This window comes from Mrakia frigida (genome assembly GCF_051309035.1).
Source record: "Mrakia frigida strain ATCC 22029 unplaced genomic scaffold BDY24scaffold_24, whole genome shotgun sequence".
Classification (NCBI taxonomy): domain Eukaryota; kingdom Fungi; phylum Basidiomycota; class Tremellomycetes; order Cystofilobasidiales; family Mrakiaceae; genus Mrakia; species Mrakia frigida.
This window is the reverse complement of record NW_027481257.1, coordinates 430,167-447,299: the sequence shown is the minus strand read 5'-3', so window position 1 is coordinate 447,299 and position 17,133 is coordinate 430,167. Positions and strand designations below refer to the sequence as shown.

Here is a 17,133-nt window from a genome sequence, read left to right as displayed (position 1 = left end):
TGCGGGTTTCGCTGCGGCTCGATTTTCGTTACAGACTCGTTTCACCTTGCTTTGCATTCGAGGAACATTTCGTCTATTGAATGCTACCTACCTGCCCAAATTCGCTGCTTGACTTTCCTTCCTTTCCCTCCCAACCCCGACCATGTCTACGAGTGCCACTCCTGTTTCATCCCAAAAGAGGAAGTCTACGGCTTCCTCCTCTTCCTCCAGCAAAAAAGTTCAGGTCTCGTTTGATCCCTCGGCAAGCTCGTCCTCAGGCCCCCTCCTCGGTTCGTTCCTTCACCTCTCCCTCCCTTCCCTCCCTTCCTCCCTTCGTCGCCTTCCTCCAGTACGAGCTCACATCTTTCCTCTCTACACCTCTACAGCCAACTTCCCTTCCATCCAAGCTCCCACGAACGTTCCTTTCAAGCTCTACCGAGATCGCAAGACGGACGAGTCGAAACCCTTCGAGGAGCAGTTGACCCTTCTCGCAGGAGAAACCAACGGAGTCGAGTTCTTCTCGACCAACAGGGATAACGAGCCTGACGTAGGAGAACCAGTAGGAGGCTACCCTTGTCGGTAAGTCGTTATTCCTCCCTTTCTTAGCTCTCCAGCTCTCCTCGTCGTCGACGCTCGACCTCCAAATTCGCCAAAGCTCACCTTCCCTCCTTCCTCCCTTCTTCTCTCTCCTTCAAAGCTACCTCCTCGGAGTCCACGATCCTTCCACCAACACTCTCACCCTAGCCCCTACTCCAGCCTACCTCCTCTCCCATTCGGTCAAGCGTCTCAAGGACCTCAAGCCCATGGAGAACCCTGACGAGGAGAACGCCAACCGGATAGAAGCGAGGAACAAGCTCGGAGAGGCCTTTGGAACCAAGAAGAGCAAGAGCAGGATCAAGACAGCCGAGAGGAACAAGATCGATACGGCTGGAATGGAGGGAATGAGGAATCAGTTGGAGGAGAGCATTCTGGTGGCTGGGAAGGACTTGCCGAGTCAGGGTGAGTGCCAAACGAAGGAGGGAGGGAGGGAGGAGGGCTGAAGGAAAGAGAGCTGACCTTCGTTTCCCTTTTCTCCTCTGCATCCATCAGAGACGATCAAGCAAGTCGCAGATGATGCTCGACCTATCCCTCCACCCAACATGGCCGCCGAGACTCCCTCCGAGGTTCGTTTCTCCCCCTCCTTCCTCGCGTCCAACCCGTCGCCCTTTGCCCGAGCTCACTCTGCCCTCCCACCATTCCTTCTCTACCCAACCAACCTCGTGGTCGTATTCAGGCCTACTCCCTCGCCTCTATCATCTCCCCAGCCGTCACCGCCTCCCTCAAACCCTTCATCAAAGAACTCCTCGAGGCCGAAGAAGACAAGGATCGAATCACCATGCTCCCCTTCAAGCACTCCGAATGGGTCAAGAGGAGGGTTAGAAACCTTTGCACGATGGAGAAGCCTAGTAAGGAGAAGATGTGCGTACCTCTATCTTTCTCTTTGAGCGTGTCGAAGTACAATCGAGAGCTGCTGGTCGTCCGACGAACGAAGTCCCTGACGCGTCTCGTCTTTTTGGTTTGATTTTGTTCGTAGGCGAATCCTGGTATACATCTCGGCCATCCGAATGTTCCAGAAGTCGAGGAACGCGTTCGGAGACGCTACCGAACTGGCAGCAAAGATGGGAGGAAGGATGCCCAAGCCGCTCATCGATTCGTTGCTCGCTCATTTCACCGAGACGCCTCGAGGAACGACGAAGTGAGTTCGAACTTTCTGTCCTCTGCCTAACACCTTTCCCTCTCGTATCTTCAGACGGATCTTGTTATTTTCGAACTCGACTCTCATCTCGTTCGACCGAGCTCAATCGAATCGAAACCCAAACTGACGCGTCTCTTCTCTCCCTTCCTTTCACTCTCTTCCTCCCAGACCCCTCATGACCCCCTTCACCGAAACCAAACTCTACTCCTACATGTTCGTTCTCTGCCTCATGGTCGATAACTTCGTCGTGGACCTCAACGATCTCGCTAAGGAGCTCAACATGGAGCCTACCAAGTTCGTCCTCCCGTCCTTTCCTTTCCCTTCTCTCCTCCTCCCTTCCTTCCTTTCCCTTCTCTCCTTTCTTTTCTCGAGAAGCTGGAGCTGACTTCCGTTATTTCTTCTCGTTCGCTTCCACAGGGCCCGAGCCATCTTCGTCTCCCTCGGCTGCAAGATCGACACTCCCAACGCGGAGGAGAGGGACAGGTTGGGATTGAACTTTGCCGAGGCCAAAGCGACCAAGAAGGCGATCCTCAAGGTTCCTCTCGAGTTCAAGGGTCCTTCGAGGTGAGTTTTGGAATCAGTTTTAGAGGATTTGAAGGAGAGGGAGGGAGGGGGGGTGAGGCGAGAGGAGACGGAGACGGACGTGCTGACTCGACTGTTCTCGTTTGGTTTCGTTACAGGGGAGCGCCGAAGCGATAATCTCAGGGATGAGCTCGTTTCTATTTCGTTGCTTTCTGGGGATGGTATCATGCTTGTTTTGCTTCCCAGTAGTTCTACGAGTTCTCGTTGAGGAAAGAAGAAGGCCGACGCAGACGACGGGCCTTCTTTCGATTCAAGAGCTGCGAGAGACGAGAAAAGTATGGATCGAAGTTCGTGAGGAAGGAGAAAAGGACAGTCAAAACGAGAAGGGAAAGAGTCCGAGTTCGTAAGGGAAAGAAGTCCGATGCGAAAGAGGTAAGAGAAAGGCAAACGGGACGAGGAATCGACGCGACCGGATGAGGCAGGAGACGAGACGAGTCCTGTCGAAACGAATCAAACTCGATGTCAGTTTAGACTCAAGAAAGAGGACGATCAAGCGAGAGTGGAAGAGAATCTGACTCACCTGACGAGAAGCCTAGAACGTCAACACCTTCAAGGCGGCGGCTTGGAGTTTCGCCTTCCTTGCGAGGAGCTCGTCCCTCTTGTGAACGACGTCGGGAGCCTCTTGGAGGAATCGAGCGCACCGTTCCTTGGATCCTTCTCCCGAGGGTTGAATTTCGACGAGGAGGGCGTCCTGGATCTTGTCGGCGAACGCATCGACGAGGGAAGTTTGAATCGCTCGAGGGATGTTGTCGATAACTCTCTGCAAGAAGACGAAAGAGGGAGAGGGAAAAGCGTCAGCCCGGTTTGGTCGTCGAAGGTATCGAGAAACTTTCCTTATAGGCGACTTGGTAGTAGGCTCTGACCTCGGCCCTGAGAGAACGAAAAAGATTGAAGACGATCAGTACTCAACGGTCAAAAAGGTTTGGGCGCAGACGAAGACGAAAAACGAACATGATCTCTAGAATCGACTGGAACTCATCGGGATCAGCAACGTGAGACATCCTCGAAATCATCCCCTCGAAGTCGCTGTCCTTGACGGAGATCTTCATGATGGCGAAAGCGGAGCGAAGGGTGTTCATTTCGGACGCGCCGAGAGAAGTAGGATTTCTCCCTTTCACTCGATCTCTCTGTCGAGTGAATTCGGCGAGGAACTTCTCCTTATCTGTGATTTTAGAAGGGAAAGAAAGAAACGAGCGTAAGCTATGTAAGAGGAGAAGGGGGTCGTGAGCGGGAAACGTACAGCTGGCGAGATAATGTTCGTTTTGAGTGAACACGGCGCCTTCGAGTCCAGAGAAGTACGAGAGAGTCTCCTTCGTCTGACGTTGAAGAGCCTCGAGATGCTTGAAGACGACGCTCCTGTGAAGTGAAGGGGAGAGAGAGAGTCAGTCAACAATCAAAGCCTCGCATGTCGACGAGACCATCGCGACGTACCTGACCGAATCGTTGAAAAGCCCAATTCGAAAGTATCCGAAATGGTTCTCGACGATGACCTCAATGAAGTTCTTGAGAAGTTGGTAGGTGTCGTCCAAACAGACTTCGGCGAGGTTCTGTGCGAAAAGAGGAAGAAGAGCGCTCAGCGTCGTTTTTCGAGAATAGAACGACTCAGCTCACCTTCCAGGATCCCTTCGAGAGTAGCATCAAAGTCTCCTTTACGGCGAAAGGGACATTACCTGCCAGCTCATTGGTGATACCGTCTGCGAGGCGATAAGTCGGAATATGTCAGACCACTCGACAGAACGGGAAACGGAAACGACGAAAACTCGACTCGCCTTGCTCGAATGCCCGAACGTCGTCCAGGTCCATGTCGAGAGCGTTGCTGCTTGCTTTCGATTTGCTGAAGATAAAGCGTCCGTCAGCACAATGCGCAAGGAGATCGAAGAAAAGATCGGAACTCACTCCTCGACGAGTCCAGCGTCCAGGAGGAAGGAAGGTTCCTCGATCGGAGGAGCGGTCTTGATATCCTTCTTGACGACAGTTCGAAAGATGGGAGCAGCGGATCTATGGTGTACGAGAAAGTGGGAACATGTCAGTCTTCGACGGCTTCTCAAGGAGGTTCGAAAAACGCGACGCGTCTCACCTGATCTTTCCTCGATAAGCCTTCCAGATCCGATTCCTTCCCTGAGCGAAACCGTCTCGACCAGCCGAAGGGACTCCTCCGAGAGACGTTCGACATTCGGCGACGAAGTTGGTGATGGCTTGTAGGACGAGGAGGGTGGGATCTCCTTCAAGGGCTGGTCGAAAGTGGGAGAGCTTGGCTTCCGTCTCGGCGAGTCCGTCCAGGATGATCTGTCGAATGACGGGGAGACTCTCTCTATTTCGGAGGCAGAGAACCTGAGAGAGCTTGCTGGTGAGGCTTGGGATTCCGAGACGATCGCTGTGTCCTGGACCGAGCTCCTTCCACTGAGGATGCTGAGGGAGGTCTTCGAAGAACTTTCGCTCTTGAAGCCTGGTCGCTTCGGGAGTGGGAGCTGAAGATCCGTCGTCGACATCGGGATTCTTGACGACGTGCCAGGAGTGAGTGAGCGTTTCTCGCTCGTTTCGGATCTGAGAGCAGTGTGAACGAAGAAGAAAAGAGAGTGAGCTTGAGTTGAATGCCAGGGGACTTGAGGAAGAAACACAACTCACGATGGGGAGCCACTGTCGAAAGGTGGTAGGTCGAACGACGTCAGGCTTCGTCAAAAGGCCTGAGAGAGAAGAGTGGATCGAACGACGCGTCAGTTGAAATCTCCGAAACTCAGCAGCCGAAAGCGTGGTACAAGTACTTACCAATAGTCCTCTTCCCCTCGGGATCGTACTCCTTGGCGAACTTGGGAGCTTCTTGGTTCTCGAACTCGGCTGGAACGGAAGTCGATTTGAAGGATCAGTCGAGTCGCGTCGTTCGAACGTCTGAGAAAACGGTGACTCAGTTTCCATCGAGACAGCGAGAAGGATGATGGTGGATTCCTTCGTGATGTACTTGAGAGAGAGATCTGATGGAAGAACCGCGGCGTCTCAGCTCACGAACTGAACGAAGAGGACGCGTCGAACTCACCTTTGATGATCTGAGGGGAGTTCTTGTCCTCTCCCTCTCGAGCACTTTGAATGATACCTGTGAAGCGAAAGCGGGTCAGATTTCGTGAAGATGCGAAAGCGAAGACTAAGACGACTTACCAGGCAGATCGATGAACGTGAGGTTGAGAACGGAGGGTCCAGAGATCTCGAGGATGACGAGGTTCTGAGTGAAGCTATACTGCTTCTTCGACCCAAGAAGAAGGGTTCCGGGAACGATGGGATTGCTGAGGTCGAGCGAGACGAACTTCTCGGAGGAGACGGAGGGGTTGAGAACAGCAAGCTGAGCTCTTCGAAGCATCTCCTCAACAGCTTTGGGATCCGAGATGAGAGGACCAAAGGGAACCTCCGCTTGATCGCTATGTATGGCTTGACCAGTCTCGTCGTCAACCTCTCGTCGGATCTTGATTTGGCAGTTCCATTCTCCGTCGAGCGTTGTGATCATTCGACACTCCATCGGGCACCTTTGGTCGCAAAAAGAGAGGCGTCAATTCGAACGCATCGAGCCTCTCCCTGCTGATCCCAACCAGGACCGAACGAACCTCGTGCAGGTTCCGGAGGCTCGAGGGAAGGTAACCTGCGTCAAGATAGGAACAACTTGGAAGAGGCATGAGCGTCGGTAAGACAGGAAAGAGGCGAAACGAGCGTCGACTCACACCTGCGATGCTGTTGATAACAGACGACTTTCCGGCTGACTGAGATCCACTGATGGCGACGACTGTAAAGAAAAGAGAAACAAGTGTCAGTACAAGAGGTGAAAGGTCGAGAGGGAGAGAGAACGACGCACCGGGAACGGGTAAGTTCAAAGAGTCGACGCCGATCGATCTGAGCTCGTTCATCAACTGAGTGAGCTTCTTGTCGTCTACAGCGAACTGAGAGGACTCGACGGCTCCGTCCGTAGAAGCGGTGGTAGTAGTGGCGAGTGGTTTGTCGGCCGTCATCTTCGACGGATGGTGGGGAGGGAGGGTGGGTGGTGGTTCGGGAGAAGAGACGACGAGAGCTTGAAAGCTGAATTTCAGCGATAACCGAGCGTTCGAGTTGAGTCAGGTGGAGATAAGAAGAGGGTTCCCGATCCCTCAAAGCCGTGCCGTAGGGCGCGGACGCTAAACAGCCACCCTGCTTCTCTCTCCGTCCGCCCCGCGACGCGTCCTGGAATCGAGCCCTGACCTCCATTCGATCCTTTCCTTCCCAGTAGCACGAAGCGGATGGCATCTGAGTGCAATAAAAAGGTTGAGAGTGAGAGTAAAGGAAGATATCACAGCAAGGGTATATGAAAAACGAGCAAACGGGAAACGAAACGAAGCGAGGGAAAAGAGAGAGAGAGATGTGAACTGTCCGACGCTGAGCCCAAGGTAAAGCAAACGAAGTAGGAACGAGCACGAGAGAGAGCACAAAAGTAGACGAGGAGAGGAGAAAGAAAAGCACTAAACGTGTGTGAGGTAGAGAAGGAGAAGAGAGAACTAAAGAGGAAGGGGATGGGGAGAGAACGAGAAAAGACACGACGAGACGATCCTCGACAAAGAGACTACACCCAACCGTCCCGCGAGAGGATCCCACTCATAGCTGTAGGTGTGTTGGGTGAACGAGGAGTTGGCGATTTCATCTCGACGTCGTTGCCGTTGCTGCTGCTGCTGTGAGACTCGTCCGTCGGGCGGCGACCTGATTCCCAATTCATCGACGAAACGCCTTCGAGACCTGCTTTACTAACGCGACGAAGAGGTTGGAGGGTGGTGGTATCGACGGGAGGTCTGAAGAGATCGACAAAAGGGAGGAGAAGGAGAGTCAGCAAGAGAATCTTAAAACGAGGAACGAACGAAGGAGAGACGGGACCAACCGGCTCTTGTGATGAAACTGCCCGTTCCTCCTCACTTCCATCTCGTCGTGCATCCCTTCTCCAGCAGTGCCCATCCCCATCCCAAGCAAAGCCGAATCCTCATCGTGCTCTCCCAACCCTCCCGTTCCACCAGAGTTCAACGTCCAGTCTGGAGGAAGACTCTCTCGAACCCTCCCCGCTCCCTGAGCTGAGCTTCCCTCGCCCGGCGAAGAAGCTCGACCCAGCTCGGCTTCGACGTTGAGGAGTTCCGCCATGAAGCCGATGTTGGGAGAGATTCCTTTTCGACGTTCGAGGACGTAGGCGTAGGCTTTGTTGAGGGCCCAGCGATGGGATTGGATGAGGTAGGCGAGAACGACGGTGACCGAACGAGATTTCCCTGCTCGGCAGTGGACGTAGGTAGGAGCGGAGTGGAGTCGAGCGTCGTCTGAGAAGAGAGGGACGTCAAGGGAGAGAGGGGGTCAGCGACGAAGCAAGACGCGTCGAGACGAAACGAGAACTCGAGGACTCACCGAGGAAAGCACAACCCTCCTTCAGACCCTTAGCAACTCCCATCTCCTCCACACTATCCCTCATCCCAATCTTCTTGTACACCTCGAACCTCTCCTGCAACCTCAACTCGTCGTCGCACTCCACCGCCATGTTCAAGATCCTCTTGATCCCGACCTCGTTCAACTGAGCGACCTCTTCCTCCGTCGTGGGATCTGGACCGAGGTAGAGGAATCCTGGAATGATGGTAGAGACGATGAAGGCTTCCGGACCTGAGGCGGACGTGGGAGAGGAGTCGGCTGAGGAGGAGGGAGACGCGTGGAAAGTCGAGCCGGCCGAGGGAGTGTTGGGTTGACCGTAGTACGTCGAGGACGACGAGCTGGAGCCGTTGGAGGGTTGAAGACGCGTGAGGTCGCCCATGTTCGTCGAGAAGGAGGATGGAGAAGGAGGGAAGCCAGATTGGGAGTGGCACAGGGATTGGATCGTCTGAGGTTGAGCGAAGGAAGGAGGGAAGAGGGACTGGGATGGTGTTCGAGATCCTCCCGAGTTGCCTCCTCCTCCTCCGCTTCCCTGCGATCCTCCGTTGACCTGACCTGATCCAGAAGTACGTCGATCTCCCAAGTTGGTCTGAATGAGCAGCCCTCGACTAGCCTTCTTCTGCAACCCATCTCCTCCCTTCCCAATCTCCAAGCTCAGCGTTCGAGGACCTCCTGCTGGTTGGGTTCCGAGCGTTCGAAGGCTGAGTTTCGGTGGTCGTGCTTTTCCGGGGTCGGGCGAGGAATGCGGGTTGGAGAGATCGGTGGCGGAGTGGTTGAGATTGGGTTGAGATTGGGAGGAGGAGGAGGAAGACGAGCCGGGGAAGGGATGTGAAGGCGACGTCGCGCTGGACGTGTCGAGTTGAAGGGGAGGAGGCTTGGAACGACGACCGTCTGACGTTCCTGGACTTGACGAGGAGGATGCCGACGAAGATGTGGAGGAGAAGGACGGGGAGAGTTGAGAGAAATGGGCGATGGCTGAAGGGGAAAGGAGAGGTTTGATGGTCGAGGAGGGATGATTTGGGGAGGGAAGAGTGAGGGATCTCGACGGGAAGTTGCGAGTCCGAGAAGGAGGTGGCGATCCTTGGGAGAAGGTAGAGTTGAGAGGTGGGGATGGAGAGGAGGTGTTGATGGATATGCTGGATTTCGAGAGGGAGTTTACGCTCGAGGAAGGAGAGGACGCGCCGCCGAAGTGACCGACGAGCAGAGCGTCCTCCTCAGAGACCGACCTCTCCCCCTGCATGAGAAGCTGGTGGTCCACCGACCCGATTCCTTCGATCCCACCGTCCAACACCCAAACAAGATCGTTCTCCTTCCCTGCGAAGCGGTTGAGCTTCTCGAAAGTCGCTCGAACGCCCTCTCCGCTTCCTGACCGATCTCCTGGGATGACCACGATTTCCCTTCCTCCGTCCTTCAACCCAGACGGTCCAGTAGCCTCCTTCCATCGATCCTGACCGTCCAACGTCGTGATGAACCCCGAAAACGAGTTCCAGCTGGCTCCAGCCCAGGTTCCCGTGATGGCTCGCTTGAGGATGAGAGAAGGGAGGGCGATGTTGATGGAGGTAGGGATCCGAGACGCGAGAAAGTCGCCGAGTGGGCGAAGGTCTACGATTAGGGGAGGACGTGAAGAGGAGGTAGTGATGGAGGAGGAGGAGGTAGAGGGAGGAGAGAGCTTGACGAGGAAGGAAGAGGGAGAGAGGAGGTTGATCGACGGTTGGAGAGGAGGGGAAGGAGAGGAGGATGGATAGAAATGATTGATCGTCCTTCCTGGCGTTTCCGAAGGAGAGATGGGACTCTCTACTATCTCGTCGGTGAAGTCGAGACCTTGCCCTATAGGTCTCATCCTGAGGTTTCCTCGAACGGCGAGGCCTAACCGCTCGAGCTTCTCCTCTGTGACCTCGGACGCGTCCGACGAGATCGACGAGCCTGTGAGAGGTGTTTTTGGACGGGGAGGGTTGTCGTCGAGACTGTGCTCCCGTTTCTTTGGGGAGTTGAGGGTGAGAGGAGGAGGAGGAGGTCGACGACGTTGGAAGGAAGCCGAAGAGGAGGAAGGGGAGGAAGGAGGGAGGACTGCGACCGCTGCCGCGGCCATCCTTGATGGGGAGGAGGGTTGAGGGGAGGAGTTTTCGAAGGTGAAGGTTGGAGGGTGAGAGGATGATGGTGGAGTTGGTGGTGGAGAGGTAGAGCTGACTGAGAGGAGGTTGGGAGCTCTGTTGGTGAACTGAACCGCACTGCCTTCGAGGAGGAGCTTCGATCCAGCTTCGTCCATTCCGTCCTTCCGTTCCATCACCCCGGGAGAGTTGAAAGCTTGGCCTAGAGGAGTCTGAGGGGAGGTGGTAGAAGCGGTGGATTCGGTTGATTGAGAGTTCGAAGGGGAGGGAGTGAGAGGTCGAGCAGATAGAGGTCGCTCCATCGCCGAGGTGAACGCTTGAGTGGTTTGAAGAGAGGGATACAAAGGACGAGGCGACGGAAGCATGGAAGGGTAGGGGTCGATGGGATTAGGAAGAGGTCGAGGAATGTACAGGCAGAGTGGGTGTTACGAGGATGGCATCCTTAGAAAGGAAGGGAAAGAAGCAGTTGGGTACCAAAAGAAAGGCCTCTCTCTCCCCTTCCCTCCACCTCTCTCTCTCTACGCAGTGGTCGATCGATGTCACTCGGAGGTCACTTCTTCTGTAGAGAGAGTCTGGGCTCGTAGAAACTCCGCAGAGACAGAGGGAAGAAGATTTGCTCGAAAAAATATGCATAAAACAATACGCGACCGGTGAAACAAGAACAAAAGCTGGGGGTACTCCTCTCCCTCCCTCCTCTCCTTCGACGCGTCTCTCCTACAACGAAAGTCTCAGCGCAATGCGTATCCACCACCGAGTGGTCCATAAGTCTGAGGAGAAGAAGCGAAAGTTCACGTTCAGGAGGTCAGCCTTTTTTTGTCTACCGAGCTCGGGATCGAGAGAGGGAGGGAGACTTCAACTCACCGTCGCGTAGCAATTCTTGCAGCACACCGCTCCGTCGTGCTCAGCGACCTTGTTGGCAGGGACGGTAGTCGAGCAGATACTCTGAGATACGAAGAAAACGTGAAGCGAGACGAAAAAGGGGAGTCAGCTTGACCTTCAACGAGCCGGACGGACGCGAAGAACGCACGCAACGAAGACATCTGGCGTGCCATCTGAAGCGAAAAAATAACACAGACGGGTTAATATCAATTCGTGACGATTTAATTGCCGACTATACTCACTTCGAATCCAAAGCGATGACCTTGAGAAGCGAGAAAAGGGTGAACAGTCAACACTGCTTCAAGGAGGGCGGAAATCGAGGCTGCCTGTTGCCTTCGGCGGGCAACGAAGGAGACTCACAGTCTCAGCATGATACTGGCGAGTGAGGAAAAGAAGATAAACACGATCAGCTCGACTTGAGAGTCATTCGACGAGAAGAGGGAGACGAGAACCCACGACGGCACCTCCGCAACCTCTACACCTCGGCGTTCCTCCTCCCTCAACCTTCCAACCTCCAGTCCTAGCTCCTCCTCCGACAGCCAAGCTAGCCGCACTTCGCTCCTTTACGGGCTGGAATCCTGTTCCTGCGGATGCTGGGGAAAGAGGAGGAGGAGGGGAGGGGGCGGAGGGAAGCTGACGAGCTGAGGTCGGGTGAGGTTTGGGTGTCGTTGGAAGTGGAGGACGAGGCTTGGGCGAGGAGAGGTAGGTCTGAGATGGTGGTGGAAGGAAGCTGGGTCGAGGTGGTGTTGGAGGGTTGGAGGCGAAGGTCGGAGAGGTGGGAGAGCTGGTGGAGGAGAGGGCAGGTGTAGCTTGAGGATGGTTGTGCGAACGAAGGTCTCGAGTTCTGGAGAAGAGTTCGAGAGTTCAGCGGAGCACTATGGAGGTTCCTACTGAGGTAGTATGCTTACCCAAACAGTTTCACGTGGCATTGCTTGCAGTAAGGCTGAAGAGAGGAGGAAAGAAGAGAAGGAGGAAGAGTCAGCCGAGCTCACTTTCCCTTCCTTCCCTCTCGGAAAGAGCTCACCATCTCGTCGTGTTCAACCAGGAGGTGAGAATCCAGACGCTTGTTGCAGTTGGTGCATTTCAAACACGTCTTGTGATAAACCTACGAAACAAGAAAAGGTCGAAGACGAGGAAACGAGGCAGCTTCAGCTCCAGTTCCACACTCATCCGCGAAGGAAGCGATAGAGCTCACCTTCCTCCCAGGTCCGATGCATTGCTCAGCAGCGTAAGCGGGAGTCCTACAGAGAGCACAGAGAGTCGACATCGTGGAAGGCTGGAGGTGGGAAGCGAGGAGGATAAGGAGGGAGACGAGGAGGAGGAGAGGGGAGGAGAGCTGTCCTTCGAAGGCGAAGAGTGAAACGAGGTGGTTGTCCTAGTAGGAATTGGCTGACAATTGAGTCGAAGACTCGATGGGAGTTGTGTATGGAAGGGCTGAGAGCCAATGTGGATTCGCTGAAGTTTCGATAGAAGCGGTTGGGAGTGAAAGGGTGAAAGGGCGAGCTCACCCTCTTTGAAGGGAGGGCGAGAGGAGGTGGGAACGTCGTCACGTCGCCTCTCGTCTTCTCCTCTCCTTCCCTTTCCTCTGATGATATCCTCGAAGCCGACGAGAGAGGGTCTTCAGTCAGAGCTTGGAGGACTTTTAGCTTTGTAGTTCCGACGCGAAGATTCGGCTGCCCTCGACTTCTGAGATCACTCGACGCCTGCCTTTCCTCGAGCTCTTCGTTCTCTCGTTTCTCGAAGCATCATTATCGGACCGAGACACATAGAAAAAAAATGAGGGAGATATATAGACTTCAAACTGGTTGGAAGGAGACGATGCGGCGGACCGAGAAACCTACAGTACTCGAGCGAAGTCGCGTCGCGCGAATGTCGTTTGCTCGAACGAAGCTATCAGCCTCTGGGCATCTGGGTAGGCTTTTCTCAGACATGTTAAACGGGAAGGATAGTAGCGTCGTTTAAAACATAAATATCCCGAGTCCAGCAGGTTCAACCTCGACGACCGCCAAAACGTCCCATCAAGCCCAAGGTCTTCTTCAGGGCAAAGAAGCAAAGGAGGAGAAGGTCAGCATGATTCTTTCGAGCTTGTAGATGAGTGAAGAAGGGAAAAGAAGGAGAAGACTCACAAAGACTGGGTTTAGGCGACGATGCATCCGTAGAAAGCGTTGTTTCCAACGTTCTGCTTCGCCTCGACGGAGGGAGCGGTGGTGGTCTCAGCAGCGGAGGCGACGAAAGGAGTGAAGATAGCGGTGAAGGCGTCCATGTTGAAGAGTGAGGGATTTGAAAGGAAGGTGGGTAGAGAGTGAAGAGTGAAGAGTGAGGTAGTGGTTAAAGGAAAGGAAGAGGAGCGAGGCTCGTCGAGCTTTTGCACCTTTCGGTTTCGAGCTCGAATTTCGGATCCTCCCTTGTTCTCCTCTTCGAACAAAAGGAACAGTCGATGAAGTAGAAGAGATGCCTCCAAAAGCAGGCCCTAGCCAAGTGCGCGACGCCGGAAGAAGACGAGGACGAAAAAAAAGGAGAACAAAGGGAGACGCGGGTTGAAACACGGGGTTCCCTTTGATGATCTCTCCTTCCTCTTGATTCCTGCCTATTTTCGCCTCTGATTCCCCGTTGCCTGTTTCATAGATTATCTGAGCAAGCCTGAATATCGTCTGGAGTTGAACAAGGGGCGTCTCGGTCAACTGGAAAAGGTACAAAAGGGTTGAACGACGCTACGCGTCTTTTCCTCTCAGCCAGGATCAGAGTCTCCTCCTCTGCTTTCCACGGATGCACCATTGCCTAAACGCACCTCTATGAGTCGAAAAGTTTCATCTCGGCTCTCCTTTTCTTGAGCACGAAGCTGGACTTTTCTCTTCCTTCGTCAGTTCCTTTGGTTTGACCTCGACCCTTTCGTGGACGGTCGTTGCGGATAGACTAGGAACCTGCTGGATTCGGGACATTTATGACTGCAACGAAGCTTTTCTGATTTCCCTGAAAGATGCCTAAGAGAGCGAGAAAGTTTCAAGAGAAGGGTGAAAAGGAATCGGACTTCGTTCGCGTCTTCGAGAAGGCCGACTCGGACGCGACGTTTCGTCCCCCAATCAGTCTTCATACTCGTTTCTCGCCCCTCCCCACGTCCCTTTTTCTCGTAGATCGAAGTTACGAGAGTTCGTATCGTTCATAAGATCGTCATTAAGAAGCCAGCGAGCTCGCTCTCAGCCTCCGTACCCTCCACCCTGCCCGCCCTGGTTGAACCCTCCTCCTCCTCCGAAACCTCCTCCAGGGTATTGACCCATCACTGATTGAGAGTAAGAAGACAGTCAGTAAGAGAGAGCAGGAGTCGTCGAAGAAGAGAAGCTAGCACGAACTCATCATCTGCTGCATCATCGCTTGCTCCTGAAGCATCTGTTGGTGCTGAGCCTGCTGCTGCTGCTGCTGCTGGAACTGCTGCTGGTAGAGATTGGGAGATTGAGAAGGTTGCTGGAAGGTTTGTTGTCCGAAGTTCTGCTGGGGGACGAAGGAGGATTGCTGCTGTTGTTGCTGAGGGTAGAATCCGCTGCCGTCGAAGAACTGCTGTTGACCTCCGACGAACTGTTGAGGTTGCTGCTGATGATGTTGATGTTGTTGCTGTTGCTGCATCATCATCATCTGCTGCTGTTGCTGAGGATTCATCCCACTTCCCGTCATTCCTCCTCCTCCTCCTCCTCCCATCATCCCCATCCCGCCCATCTCTCCTCCTCCTCCGAAGTTCCCCATCCCGAATCCGCCTCCAACTATCCCGTTCGGAGTCATCATCCCTCCTGGATACCCTCCAGCCATGTTGTAAGGGTTGTTGATGGGAGGAAGGTTCATCGACGAAGCAGGTCGAGTGGGAAGGTTGGTCGCTCGAGAACTCGACGCGCCGTTGTTGAGCGTCGCCGACGCGGTGGATTGAGAGGAGTGAGGACGACCCTTGTTGGGAGATTTGGGTCGGAGGAGTTCGATATCTAAAGCACACGTAGGAGAGGGATCATCAGCGAAAGGAAGCTGAGGAGACGCGGACAAGAGAGAAGAAAGAACGAACCATTCGTCGAAGGAACGACGTGTTTTCCTTCGATCGTGACCATCGCTGGGTACGAGTCCCTGTTGAACCTCTGCACGAGAACCTTCGGAGCTACCGTTGCAGCAGCTTCGATCGCTTCAGAAGTATCGACCATGGCCTCGAGTTTTGCGACGACGGTCGGTTGGGAAGGAGGTGTGGGAGAGGAGGGTGAGGTCGAAGGGAAACCAGCGGTAACCCAGCCTGGTCGAGCTCTTGACTCGTCACCGAAGAGATCGAGTCGTCGCAGGCCAAGGCAGAAGTTCTCGATAAGGGAGTAGATCTCTCGAGGTTTTCGATGGGGATCTGAAAGAAGACGAGACGCGTCGAGGAAATCAGCTCAGGTTGGTCGAAAGAGGAGGGCGAACGAGAAGACGAACCTTCGGAGTCTCCTTCCCAGACGATGACGTCGGTGTCGATCTAGGAGACGAGGTACATATACTCAGCTCGAGTATTATCTTCGCAGGCATTGAGAAAGTCGAGGACGAAACTCACATTCGTGTGAACGAACCAACCGTCCGTCGCTCGTCTGACCGTCCCTCGGATTCCCATCAAGCAGTGCTCCTTCGTGTTCTGGAAGATCGAGTCCGTCGGGGGATCGATCTGTTGGGCGAAGAAGGGAAGGTCAGTCGACGCGTCGAGGAGTCGAACGAGAACCCGCTCGAACTCACTCCCGGTCCTCCCTGCCTCGTCTTGTTCGTCTTGACCCAAACGATCTCCTCACACTTCCTGAATCCCCATCTTCAGATCAAACCAAAGATAGACAATCGATCAGCTCCTGATCAACTCGTTCGAGAGAAGAAATCCTGCGTCGCGATGAGCTCAAACTCACTTCGTCAAAGCTTCCCTCCCCTTCTCGAGTCCTCCCTCCTTGTTTCCCTTCCCGACCCAGAGAAACACGAATCCAGGTTCTGTCGAGATCTGCCTGATTGGGAGAGCGAGGACTTCCGACCAAGGCATCTCTGGAGGAGGAGAGATGTGAATCGAGTCGAAACGAACGTCCTTGCCGATGGTTTGGAGGAGATGAGTTGCTAGGGGTGAAGGAGGTGGAGGTAACGAGAAAGGCGGAGGAGGTAGTGTAGGTTGTGATGTTGGCGGAAGGACAGATGGTTTCGAGACGGCAGTGTCGGTTGAGAGGAGATGAGGAGGGATGGGAAGGAAGAGAGGACGATGGGCGTAGGAGAGCAGGATTTCAGACTTCAAGGCGAGAAGACGTCGTTGTCGAGGGTATCTAGAGAAGATAAGGAGACGAAGGTAAGAGAGCAACGAGATCAGCCTGACAGAGAGCGGCCAGAAGGGAAAAGAAGGAGGAAGGAGTTGAAGGTCAAGCTCAACATCGAAGGACTTACTCTTCGCACCTCTTCTCCTCTTCAGCTCCATGTATGAAGTTTCCACCCCACTCTCCTGCTGCCGAGTACCTCTCTGGAAGATCGTTCCTGATCGTCTCTTCATCCCAGCTAATGTTGAAAGGAGGAGAGAAGATGGGAGGACGATCATGGTCAGCTCGACTCTTCCTTCCCTCCCTCTCCTCTCCCCGTCTGCACCTCCCGGTCCTGCAAGATCAGACTCACCAGTAGGTAGGATAGTAAGCTTCATATTTCCTCCTTTTAGCCTCCGGGATGTGAGAGATGTCGAGAGTCGACTGCTCCTGAGGATGAGCTTCTGGCGAGGAGGGAGGAGGGGAAGGGGAGGGAGAAGGAGGAAGGTCGGGAAGTTTGTGTTCTGAAGGTGCTACGATGGAAGAACGCTCGATCCTGTTGGCGTGGATCTTGCGAAGGATATCCCTGTGAGTCTGTAGGAGGGTCGCTGTGGGGGAAGATGGGGAGACCATCGGAAAAAAAAGGGAGAAGGAAGCAGTTGAAGCAAGTTGAAGGTCAACTCGCCGAAGCTCCTTCGGGGAGGGTGTCAGCATCGCCCGAGACGTCTGACGTTTCTCCTTCAGAATTTTCACCCTAAAGATCAGTAGAGGAGAGATTCGATTCAAGCTTGAATGATATCTCAAGATCGGTTCCCATAAGAATTTCTCGCCAAGGGCCTGTGCATATTGACGATCCGCAACGAAATCGAACGAGGTGAACAAGCTTGGTTCGCTTCCCTCTTTCTTTGCTGCTTCCAACGGTCACCAGTGGCTCGCTTCGACTTTTCTAGCTCCAATCCCTCACACGCCTTCCCCGCCTTCTTCAAGGAACCAAAAACTTCTCGCCCGCAACAGACTCAATCCTTCGGCCTCCAGTGGCCCTTCGGCTGCCTCACCCCCCCTCCCCTCCCCGTTCCTCCTCCCTCCCTCCCTCTTCCCTCTCCCTTCCTCGCTAAAGATGTCCGTAACCACCACCTTCAGCCCATCAACACCAACTCGGGCCTCTACCCAACCTCGTTCATTCACTTCT

General features: G+C 54.2%; 6 protein-coding genes across 6 annotated transcripts; 1 reads left to right on the top strand and 5 right to left on the bottom strand.

Annotated features, from left to right (window-relative positions):
* The first annotated feature begins 86 nt into the window (after positions 1-86).
* RPA49 (DNA-directed RNA polymerase I subunit RPA49) lies at positions 87-2,484 on the top strand. The gene is made up of 9 exons (XM_076641368.1): positions 87-269; positions 366-558; positions 677-978; positions 1,069-1,142; positions 1,253-1,437; positions 1,553-1,714; positions 1,883-2,008; positions 2,132-2,278; positions 2,395-2,484. Exons 1-9 carry the CDS (start codon positions 143-145, stop codon positions 2,411-2,413), a joined length of 1,335 nt encoding a protein of 444 aa, XP_076494900.1. The 5' UTR covers positions 87-142; the 3' UTR covers positions 2,414-2,484.
* A 148-nt stretch (positions 2,485-2,632) lies between these two features.
* Positions 2,633-6,285, bottom strand: BDY24DRAFT_443067 (P-loop containing nucleoside triphosphate hydrolase protein; the record flags this gene model as incomplete). Its single annotated transcript, XM_076644735.1, has 17 exons — positions 2,633-2,733; positions 2,817-3,056; positions 3,142-3,166; positions 3,248-3,458; positions 3,537-3,652; positions 3,728-3,843; positions 3,908-3,990; positions 4,057-4,130; positions 4,193-4,294; positions 4,374-4,840; positions 4,922-4,980; positions 5,063-5,131; positions 5,328-5,384; positions 5,447-5,808; positions 5,887-5,921; positions 6,001-6,062; positions 6,132-6,285. 16 exons carry the CDS (start codon positions 6,283-6,285, stop codon positions 2,829-2,831), a joined length of 2,220 nt encoding a protein of 739 aa, XP_076494899.1. The 3' UTR covers positions 2,633-2,733; positions 2,817-2,828.
* A 261-nt stretch (positions 6,286-6,546) lies between these two features.
* BDY24DRAFT_395847 (uncharacterized protein) lies at positions 6,547-9,779 on the bottom strand. Its single transcript, XM_076641367.1, has 3 exons — positions 7,688-9,779; positions 7,179-7,602; positions 6,547-7,092 (listed from the first exon to the last, which is right to left on the bottom strand). The coding sequence occupies exons 1-3, from the start codon at positions 9,540-9,542 to the stop codon at positions 6,870-6,872; spliced, it is 2,502 nt and encodes an 833-aa protein (XP_076494898.1). The 5' UTR covers positions 9,543-9,779; the 3' UTR covers positions 6,547-6,869.
* A 480-nt stretch (positions 9,780-10,259) lies between these two features.
* Positions 10,260-12,208, bottom strand: BDY24DRAFT_395845 (LIM domain-containing protein). The gene is made up of 9 exons (XM_076641366.1): positions 11,885-12,208; positions 11,714-11,794; positions 11,598-11,632; positions 11,146-11,533; positions 11,050-11,064; positions 10,932-10,951; positions 10,838-10,862; positions 10,672-10,752; positions 10,260-10,577 (listed from the first exon to the last, which is right to left on the bottom strand). Exons 1-9 carry the CDS (start codon positions 11,954-11,956, stop codon positions 10,539-10,541), a joined length of 756 nt encoding a protein of 251 aa, XP_076494897.1. The 5' UTR covers positions 11,957-12,208; the 3' UTR covers positions 10,260-10,538.
* Positions 12,209-13,798: 1,590 nt separating this feature from the next.
* Positions 13,799-14,431, bottom strand: BDY24DRAFT_395842 (uncharacterized protein). Its single transcript, XM_076641365.1, has 2 exons — positions 14,037-14,431; positions 13,799-13,966 (listed from the first exon to the last, which is right to left on the bottom strand). The coding sequence occupies exons 1-2, from the start codon at positions 14,422-14,424 to the stop codon at positions 13,884-13,886; spliced, it is 471 nt and encodes a 156-aa protein (XP_076494896.1). The 5' UTR covers positions 14,425-14,431; the 3' UTR covers positions 13,799-13,883.
* On the bottom strand, positions 14,315-16,604 carry KAR4 (Kar4p). Its single transcript, XM_076641364.1, has 7 exons — positions 16,318-16,604; positions 16,096-16,203; positions 15,579-15,977; positions 15,418-15,487; positions 15,242-15,349; positions 15,127-15,166; positions 14,315-15,052 (listed from the first exon to the last, which is right to left on the bottom strand). Exons 1-7 carry the CDS (start codon positions 16,575-16,577, stop codon positions 14,655-14,657), a joined length of 1,383 nt encoding a protein of 460 aa, XP_076494895.1. The 5' UTR covers positions 16,578-16,604; the 3' UTR covers positions 14,315-14,654.
* Between the last annotated feature and the right edge of the window lie 529 nt (positions 16,605-17,133).

Bases quoted from the DNA above. Each gene is read 5' to 3' on its own strand.
- RPA49 (XM_076641368.1), top strand. From the start codon at position 143: ATGTCTACGAGTGCCACTCCTGTTTCATCCCAAAAGAGGAAGTCTACG. The intron at 979-1,068 runs GTGAGTGCCAAA...TGCATCCATCAG, and splicing joins GAAGGACTTGCCGAGTCAGG to AGACGATCAAGCAAGTCGCA. The intron at 1,715-1,882 runs GTGAGTTCGAAC...TCTTCCTCCCAG, and splicing joins ACGCCTCGAGGAACGACGAA to ACCCCTCATGACCCCCTTCA.
- BDY24DRAFT_395847 (XM_076641367.1), bottom strand. From the start codon at position 9,542: ATGAGACCTATAGGGCAAGGTCTCGACTTCACCGACGAGATAGTAGAG. The intron at 7,603-7,687 runs GTGAGTCCTCGA...CTCTCTTCTCAG, and splicing joins GGAGGGTTGTGCTTTCCTCG to ACGACGCTCGACTCCACTCC. The intron at 7,093-7,178 runs GTTGGTCCCGTC...CGATCTCTTCAG, and splicing joins CAGTTTCATCACAAGAGCCG to ACCTCCCGTCGATACCACCA.
- BDY24DRAFT_395845 (XM_076641366.1), bottom strand. From the start codon at position 11,956: ATGTCGACTCTCTGTGCTCTCTGTAGGACTCCCGCTTACGCTGCTGAG. The intron at 10,863-10,931 runs GTGAGTATAGTC...TTTTCGCTTCAG, and splicing joins GTCATCGCTTTGGATTCGAA to ATGGCACGCCAGATGTCTTC. The intron at 10,753-10,837 runs GTGCGTTCTTCG...TTCGTATCTCAG, and splicing joins ACGCCAGATGTCTTCGTTGC to AGTATCTGCTCGACTACCGT.
- BDY24DRAFT_395842 (XM_076641365.1), bottom strand. From the start codon at position 14,424: ATGGGGAACTTCGGAGGAGGAGGAGAGATGGGCGGGATGGGGATGATG. The intron at 13,967-14,036 runs GTTCGTGCTAGC...ACTCTCAATCAG, and splicing joins GATGATGCAGCAGATGATGA to TGATGGGTCAATACCCTGGA.
- KAR4 (XM_076641364.1), bottom strand. From the start codon at position 16,577: ATGGTCTCCCCATCTTCCCCCACAGCGACCCTCCTACAGACTCACAGG. The intron at 16,204-16,317 runs GTGAGTCTGATC...TTTCAACATTAG, and splicing joins GCTTACTATCCTACCTACTG to CTGGGATGAAGAGACGATCA. The intron at 15,488-15,578 runs GTGAGTTTGAGC...TTTGATCTGAAG, and splicing joins GGGAGGGAAGCTTTGACGAA to ATGGGGATTCAGGAAGTGTG.